The sequence below is a fragment of the Solea solea genome, chromosome 15, assembly GCF_958295425.1.
Source record: "Solea solea chromosome 15, fSolSol10.1, whole genome shotgun sequence".
In the NCBI taxonomy this organism is placed as follows: Eukaryota; Metazoa; Chordata; class Actinopteri; order Pleuronectiformes; family Soleidae; genus Solea; species Solea solea.
This window is the reverse complement of record NC_081148.1, coordinates 9,888,281-9,897,291: the sequence shown is the minus strand read 5'-3', so window position 1 is coordinate 9,897,291 and position 9,011 is coordinate 9,888,281. Positions and strand designations below refer to the sequence as shown.

General features: G+C 39.8%; 1 protein-coding gene across 1 annotated transcript; it reads left to right on the top strand.

Annotated features, from left to right (window-relative positions):
• The first annotated feature begins 1,010 nt into the window (after positions 1 to 1,010).
• LOC131474358 (RB-associated KRAB zinc finger protein-like) lies at positions 1,011 to 5,619 on the top strand. Its single transcript, XM_058652175.1, has 3 exons — positions 1,011 to 1,029; positions 2,714 to 2,905; positions 4,314 to 5,619. Exons 2-3 carry the CDS (start codon positions 2,731 to 2,733, stop codon positions 5,300 to 5,302), a joined length of 1,164 nt encoding a protein of 387 aa, XP_058508158.1. The 5' UTR covers positions 1,011 to 1,029; positions 2,714 to 2,730; the 3' UTR covers positions 5,303 to 5,619.
• Positions 5,620 to 9,011: the final 3,392 nt, after the last annotated feature.

Here is a 9,011-nt window from a genome sequence, read left to right as displayed (position 1 = left end):
ATTTATAGAAGTGACAAAGCTGTGTTTTTCAACAGAGCCCAAAAAACACAGTCTGACCTGTAATAGTTGATTTTTACACAGTTTCATATTTGTCCTCCTTTTCTATCTACTAAGATGGTGGCCTCTGTAAAGCTAAGCCCTAGCCTAAAACAAGGCTTATTCTAAGGATTATAGAAACAAACATTGATTGATTGCATTATTTATTATGGGCAGGATACTTGGCTGCCAGCCATTTTCAGAGCAGTGGTCGAATTGACGTCTATGGCAGCCAACAAGTTAAATGTCTGCTAGGAAACCCTCGTAAATATTATATTTATCACATTCCATGATGTCTGCAGAGTGCTATGTCACAGTTTGGCATGAGTGCAAGCATGAGTGCTGGTATGTTCATTTTCACGTTCCATTTTAGTGATTTTGACAAGGAGTTATGTTCATGTATTCACTGGGCGCTACATGTGAGGGCACCAGCAGATTTCCTTCTTTATTGTCTCGTTCGACCAAAATAAGTGTGTATGGTCCATGTAAACCCAAACTGAAGGTGAGCACATGGTCATCTGCATAATGAACCACTGCAGAAATGGGTGGATGACATAATGTACGTCACACAGACCCTCGCAACCTCTCCACACATGTATCCAGCCCTCACACACTGGACCTTTAATAATAGTACATTTTAGTACTAGTATAAAGGGCAATACTCTTTTTTTTTACTTTACCATTTGGAAACAGTTTAAATCATTTCAAAAGGACCACATAAAAGCTGCTGCATGTCAGGCCTAAACTAGATGGATCAAAATATTCTTTATAACTGTGATTTTTTTGCAGTAAAGACTTCATTTTATCAAACAAAACTTTCACAAATTTTCCTGTTAACGTTTTCCTTTACCGTCGAACCATAAACGAACTTCAGTGTCGGAGTCGAAGGAGCTCACTCCACGGCAACGTTAGACGCGAGGAAGTAACTCACGGCTCGCACATGCGCACAAGTGTCTGACATTGGAACGACTGCTCAACAACAACCTCAAAGACGTGAGCTGCTGCAGCATTATACCTCAGTTAAATAAGTCACTGTTAGTCTCGTCTTTTTGTGTATCGCATGTAATAAGCTAGTGTAAGATTGTGGGCGTAGATTTGTGGAATTTTAAAAGGCAGGTGAATCATCTTGATCATTACACGATCTTTGAAGACACTCCCACCTACTGTGTAGCCGAGGAGTGAACTGACTCAAAATTAGAACCCTAGATTGGCTATAATAACTGTATTAAAAGAATAATAACAATAATAACATTATAATATGTGTGTGTCATCATCATCGTCAGTAGATTTGACCATTCATTTTGAATATGACTTGAATATTCAAATGTATAAAATGTCACCTGTATAAAAGAACCGACATTGTTTCCTGAAACCCAGGTTTAACACATTTAAATCATTTGTCTAAGCTGATGTTTAGTTTACAGAAGCAAACCAAATAAAGAGGCAGATATTAACATGAGCAAATGTGCAGTTCTCTTGCATAGAACTTAAAATTGCTCTCAATATTTTCCTATCATTCAACGGTGGACATGTTCAGTCTCCAGATTACCCATCGGTTACTGGCAGCAAAGAGGAAAAAAGACCCTGACATATCCAGGTGTCCAACAAAGTTTTAAAGGAGGTTAAAACTATTACGATCTCTGTATCAAGTAATGGTATCTCAGTATTCAGTATATATCTTACTCAATTGGGAATACAATTATTACAATAGCAGTGTTTTGGTGACAGAAGTTACATACTGGAGCTTTAGGTACAGTGACATATTTGGGAGGTGTAGTCAGTGGTAGGTGTGAAGAATCAGTTGGAGATCAACGGAAATTTGGTGAACTTCAATAATACTGAGGGATTCTACACTTCCGGTTTGTTATCAATTGCTTGCAAAACATTGAATTTGCCTGAGGAAAGGAATCATAAGTGAAGGCAGAGCAACAAGTTCAACCAGTTACACAAAGTCATTTTCATTCAACAGGTATAACATACTGTAAAATACAATTTTTAAAAAAAGTGTTCATCAGTGTTCCATTGCTTAATCAAAGTTTTACTGAGGTCAATTTGCAGTGAGTGAACAATAGAACAAAAAGGTAACAAATAGCGATATATGAAATAGCAGAGTAAAATTAAGTATTTGAAATTGTCATATCTTTTTCCAACTACTTGCATGAACCACCACGGAATAAACCATATCCTTAACATGGACTGTAAGAACCTGAATTTGGCTCCCTCTTGTGGTGATCATATTTAGAGCACAGAATAACAATAATGATAGGTGATGGATTATCTGAGAGCATAATATACAACACTGTAATGTTGAAGCAACAGAAAGTAAAGGCTGATGAGTATAACTTTTAAAATGTTTTTTTTCTTTTTGTAAATTGTCAAATGGGTGTAGACAATATAGTTTACTGAGAGCAGTGGGTATGACATGACTTAACATTACACAAATATTATTCTGCTAAATCAGTTTCTTGGTCAGTTCAAAACATACTTACTGAATGTGTTATTGGTTTATTCTGCGGTGTATCCTCCTGAGACAATGGTATGTCCCTCTTCCGCTGCCGTGCATTGCCACTGTTGTCCTGTAGGGGGCAGCGGACTTGCGCCCTGGGGTTTGTTTATTGCTGCTTCCGTAGCTTGTCAGCTAACGCCATAGTAAAAGACGGAAAATCTCCTTCCACAGGTCGGTTGATTTTAAAAATGTCTGCTCCACTGCTTCTGAGAGCTTTTGTGAAGGAGCGACTTTCTGCTGCAGCTGAGGAAATATTTCAGTTCTTTGAGAGAACAATAGAAACATACGAAGAAGACGCTACGAGCTCTAAACAGGAGATTGAGAGACTCACGCGTCTGCTGCAGGAGTTTTCCAACCAAAGAGGTTTGTTGTTATTCAAGCGCATTCTAATCATTATCAACACCATCATCATTGTCATTTTTTAGGGCCTGAGCTCTATAAATACTATAGTTTTTCCCTCCCCTTATTTTAATTCCCTTTGTCCCACCAAAGGATCGGGCTTCAACATGCATGAGAATTTATTGAACTTTGGCTAAAATGTCTACATTTTGTTCTACTTTTTCCACCACAAATCATGCCCGAAACCCATATGTCCTAGATGTTCTAAAAGTGCATTCGTTATGTGTGAGGTCCAGACTATCAAACATTTTCCTGGACTCACATCCTAAACATAACACAAAGTCGGCCATCTTGAATGTTGTGCTATTTTATTTTAACGATTTTTCTTTTCATACTTACTTCATTTTCTCCCAACAGCAGCCTATTTGACTTCAAAATTGGGTCAGTGTATACTTAAGTTGTAGCCAGTTTTGTCTCTCGTGTTAGATTTTGACATTTCACTAGGCAAGAGGAAGTGGTCAATAACTGAAAGGATTATTGTCCAAATTACACCACATTAAACATGCTTGTCCCTGACCACAAATACGTTACATTTGGGATTTTTTTATTTTTATGTTTTGCAAGTCGGGCTGCAACAGTTACTCGATTCATCTATTGCTAAATTAACCGTCAACTGCTTTGATAGTCGGTTTGAGGGTTTCTTCATCATTAAAACACGTTTTCTGATTTTGCAGCTTCTTAAATGTCAATATTTCCTGGTTTCTATGACAAACAATAATATTTAAAACTGAATTTGTGTTTGTGGGCAAAACAAGACAGTTGAGAACATCATTTCCAGTTTTCAACATTTCTGACACTTGACACTACTGTTGCTGTTGGAAGATTTCCAACACATTTTTATCTCTATGTGTCACGTGTCCTCTAAAGGTATAACTACCAGCTTGTATAAAGCCTCACATTTGACCTAACACATTCTATTGTACATTCAGTGCACAAAGCAAGGACTATAAAGACATGGTTTGGTGTGGAAGAACTTGACTGGCCGAGTCCAGACCTCAACCCCATCGAGCACCTTATGGATGAACTGGAGTGTCTGATCTCATAAATGCTCTACGGAATAAATGGACACAGACACTTTAAAATCTGCAAAGATGTGTAGAAGCTGTTACAGCTGCAAAAGGGGGACTAACTCCATGTTAAATACCTGTATATGTATTTCAATACATCATGTTGGTGTAATGGTCAGGCGTACATTGTCCTATCTGAGCCAGACGTGACACATTTGATAACATTTCCATCACACCATGAACACACATGTAAATGTATCCCACCCAGTGAAAATAGTGTCTTAATTAAAGGGCAAAAAACACACAAATAAGAACAAGATTGCAGAAGTTAATTTCTTTGCTTTTGCTTTTTCTTTTTCCTCTAGTCCTCTCTCAGGCATCCACCTGTAAAGAGGAAACTGAGCAGGAGCTGAGCCTCACTCACTATCACAGAGATCCAGATGATCAAGCCATTAAAGAGGAGGATCAGGAAGTTTGGGTCAGTCAACACGGAGAACAGGCTGAAGAGTTCCAGGATGTCAATCATTCATATCAACCTCATTCAGTTGTGTATGAGACACGTGAGCAGGAGGAGGACACAAAACCCAGTTTACTACCTCAGACTCAAAACAGTGAAAGTGAGAAGCAGTTTGGGGACTCACAAGAAACTAAAACTGTACTGATTGTGTTACCCTTTGCGTCGTTTCAACCCTCACAATCTCCCATGCAAAATAAGATGGTCCAAGATGGCCCGGAAAATGACGAACCTACTGCCAGTTTTATGTCAAACCAAACAAAGTCAGAACAAGACCAGAGCACAATTATCATCTCCAAAGAATCCTCTGAGAGCTCTCATTTGAATTCACTCCCACCCGGGCACCACTGCCTTCTGTGCCATCAATCATTTTCCTCCAAACATTACTTGATAAATCATGCTCTTCGCATGCATTCAAAGGACGAAGGTTTTGTGTGTGCTGTGTGTGGGAAGGCGTCGGAGTCCACCGAGAGTCTCAACATGCATCTTAAATCACACGTGAGCTTAAGATGCTGCCACGTATGCGGCAAATACTGCAACAGCGCCAACGCTCTGGCGGAACACATGACCAGCCACACCGGGGTGAAGCTGCACCGCTGCCACGTCTGCGGGAAAGAGTGCGCCCGAAAGGGAGATTTAAAGATACACATGAGGATTCACACGGGCGAGAGGCCGTACTGCTGCTCTCTGTGCAATAAAACGTTCACCCACAGCGGACACCTGAAGAAGCACTTTAGAAGCCACATGGAAGACAGACCGCACCGGTGTGACGTCTGCGGCAAAGGATATCTACAAATCGCACACCTGAAGTATCACTTATCCACTCATGCACAGAACTGATTTTCAATCATGCAACAGATCCCTTTTCTAAAACCTAGAAATGTGACTATCAGCTGAGCAGCAGCACATTTATCAGCTGCTTATATTTACTCTTTATTTACTTTATAAGATACAAAGGACACCTAAATGTGGATTCAAATGGCACCTCATATGTTTTGCTTTCTCATTGATTATTTTATTTCTTCTGTGTTCATATATTTTCACTAAGTATATTGTATTTGTTTTACTCATTAGCTTTTTTTGGTCGTTACTGAATCACTTTGAACTGCATTAACCTGTATGACAGTGCCACATAAAATAAAGATGGGTTTATTGATTCTGGTCTGAAAGCAATATGATTTGCCAGTAGGTGGCACTGTTGGATCTTTTGTAGAGTATGTTCTCTATCTAGCAAGTCAGTGAGGGCTTTCCCTGCACAAGTTATCATAAAAACAAATATAACAAATTTATTTGTGTGTTTTTCTCAATAGCTGTTAATGTTATTAACAGAGCAGATATAGTTTTATCAAAATCTGATTATAGAAACATTTCCACTTGGAAGACTTGCTCCTTCATCTCTTATCTCTTAGGCTTCAGTTCTTTTGGTTTAAAAACATTTTCTCTCCAAGTCAAATTTTAAGTCACTTCACCAGAACTTTAAAGCCTTAAAGAAGGATTTCCATGTCCTATAACATAGCCGTAAGGGGACCTCAAAAATCCCACACAGAAGCTCATTTAGAAATCTCTTGTGTTTAGGAAGCTGCTTCAGGCGATTTAGATTCCTCATTGTAAAGCAAAAGAGCTACTTGAGCCTAAAACCAATGCCCTAATCTGATTATGCAACCACCTCCAAAGACAATCACCTGCAAACACTTCTGGATCCTCGGGGTGAGTTTCTCACATGTGGGCCATAATAATCATAGTTTATCACATGACCATGAAATGATCCAGTCGGTATGTTTTGAACTTAAATGTGTAGGCTCCTGCATCCTGACCCAGGCTAATTTCCCAACACTTTTCTGAGAAAATGCTGTAAGAGGTTAATCTTCTCTAGAGTGAAGGGAATTGGGTGGGTTTTTTTTTTATGTGGGCCAGACTGTGTTTCTTGGACAGTGTGTGTGTGTGTGTGTCCACTGTGTGGGAAATGTGACATTTTACACATACGAGCTGTTGAAGCTGAAGAATTTCGCTGGCACACGACCTTCATTAGGAATTCCGTTATAGCCCTCGGTTGCATAACTGAGTCTTTGAGTTACTCGCCAAACCTCCCAGTAGGATTTCTTATGCAGGACCACAGCCTGCTTTGAGTATACAGTAAAAGCAAAGCCAGGTGTGGATGGAGGCAGCCCAGAGACGTGTCTATTGCAAAGATGATGGATGGATTGTGGAGGAACAGATCTGACAGGATCATCCTCAGGGGCTGGGTTTGGTGTGGAGGCGGAGGCGGACAGCAAACATCTGCTACATTTTCAACTGGGAATTGGTGAATGAAGACGCGTCTTTGGATGAGCACGGCGTTTCGAGTTATTTTCATACTGTTTTCATTAATTTCAAACATGTGTCTGTCAATCAGAAGTATAAACATGATGATTGAATAATGACGAGGATTTCTGTTTCTACTTTGTCGTCCACAGAAGGCGACACAGAGGATACATTTGTTCCTAACTTTCTATCGCTAACCCCAGGGACTTTTAATCAAACGCTCAACCTTTCACACAAACGAGGACCGTGGCTATTAAAAGCCAAAGAGTGAATGACTGACACTACTGTTGCTGTTGGAAGATGTCCAACACATTTTGTATCCTCGCGGGCGGACACACACACACACCCTCTGTGTCACTTGCCCTCTAAAGGTGTAACTACCAGCCTGAATGAAACCTGACTTATCACCTAACACGTTCTATTGTACAGTGTGATTCACCAAAGATTTCAATCAGGATAATGATTGACAAACAGGATGTAAGGGAACCCCCGAGGGAGAAACGCCCATTTACAATACAGGCCCCAAAGAAATATAATACATGAAGCACTTATCTGTCCACTTCCTTATTATTTTTCAGTGCTCAGCAAAACTCACTTCTGCCGTTTATACAGATGTCTAAAGACTTTTCTTGGAAATGAAAGAATGAGACCCAATCGTTCTGCAACAGAGAGGAAATTGAACTTCTTTATTGTATTTGTTCATTCCCAGAAACTTCAAAGTGTAATATGCTAATATTTGTCTGACTCACTTCTCATTAAACTATTGTCGGAGGAGCAGGGCGTGTGTCTCATAAAGTGGATCTTGTTTTATTGCGCTTTTATTGTGCGGAAGCGCATTGCATTCACTTGAAAAAAAGTAATTTTTGGTTTGTTTTTTGGAATAATTATTTCTGTTTTTATGAGTAATTTCTTTTTTGGTTTGTTTTTTTCCGAGTAATTTGTTTTTTTCTGTTTTTCAGATCTGGGTTTAAGACACTGGGAGATAGTCCTGTCTTTAAGTCACATAGATATGGTATTACCATTAGTTTGTCGACTTTACGCAGGCCCCTGAGGACTTTGCGGTTGTTCAGAAGGAAAGCCCATTCAGATCTGCTAGACATAGCAATGTTTCTCCAGGGTCAGGATTACCTTATTTGACTCAGTACAGTAGTTGATTTTTTTCTAACAAATGCAATCCACTTGCGTATTGAGGCACTGTCTCTGTTCTCTAACAAACCCTAGTGTCTTTGCTCACTTTTGAAAGAGAATCAAGTCAATTAACGTTGTGGCAGATTAATCCTTTTAATGTATCTACGCAGCCCCAAATTATACAAAAATGTTTATCTGATAAACTGTTGTAGTTTATAGAGTGCTGGACTTGAGTACTATAAGTATTACTGATTAAGTGTTAAGTCAGTTTACGCTCGGTATCTGCTCATAGTGACTTTTTAATGGTTGTGTATTTGCATTTACAGCCTCTGCGATTGAGTTAAAGAGTTGCAGAAAAAGTCAACATAAAACTGAAACCACAATGGCCTTGTTTACACTGCAGCCCAGATAGGGTTTGTAAGCATATTCAGATTGTATCTAGCTTGAGCAATTTCAATCTGAATGTCTCGGTCGGTCAGATAGGATTCCAAAGTGTCTACTGCGTCACTTATGGCACGACTCGAAGTCAAACAGGACAGAAACAGGCACAGATTACTGTTGTCAATTTAGTTTATTGTTTAGACTACTTGGCCTGTATACTATAGAAATCTATGTGGAAGACGAGACTATGTCAATATGGACACACAGATCATTTGTATTAATATAATATGAACAATTGGTGCTTACAAATCCGATTTAGGCTGCAGTCTAAACGAGGCCAATGTTTCACTGACTTTTTAGCCTTTCTTTGGCAGGATACAGAGCCTCGTCATCTGTATTATTTGTTTTATAAGCTCTGCTTTCCCACCACCTTCCCTAATCACTTTCTAATGACCCTCATGCTGGAGCACCACTGCTACCTCCCAGACTGTTGGTAGTGGTGGTGTTCCAGAACCAGAGAAGGATTTGCTGTGTGAGAAAAGACTTTTTGACTTGGAAAGCATTGTCCCCTGTCTCTGAGCCAGAATTGGGCTCTGGTCTCGGATGCATGTTTTAAAGGGATCATAGTCCAAAGTAACCAGCTGGCCTGCTATTTGTGGGAATCTGGGCCAGTCAGAGACCCCCCCTGCCTCTCCCCCTGCAGCTCCCTCTGCTCTAACTGCACGGGATGCGCAGCGCT

Bases quoted from the DNA above. Each gene is read 5' to 3' on its own strand.
- LOC131474358 (XM_058652175.1), top strand. From the start codon at position 2,731: ATGTCTGCTCCACTGCTTCTGAGAGCTTTTGTGAAGGAGCGACTTTCT. The intron at 2,906-4,313 runs GTTTGTTGTTAT...TTTTTCCTCTAG, and splicing joins GGAGTTTTCCAACCAAAGAG to TCCTCTCTCAGGCATCCACC.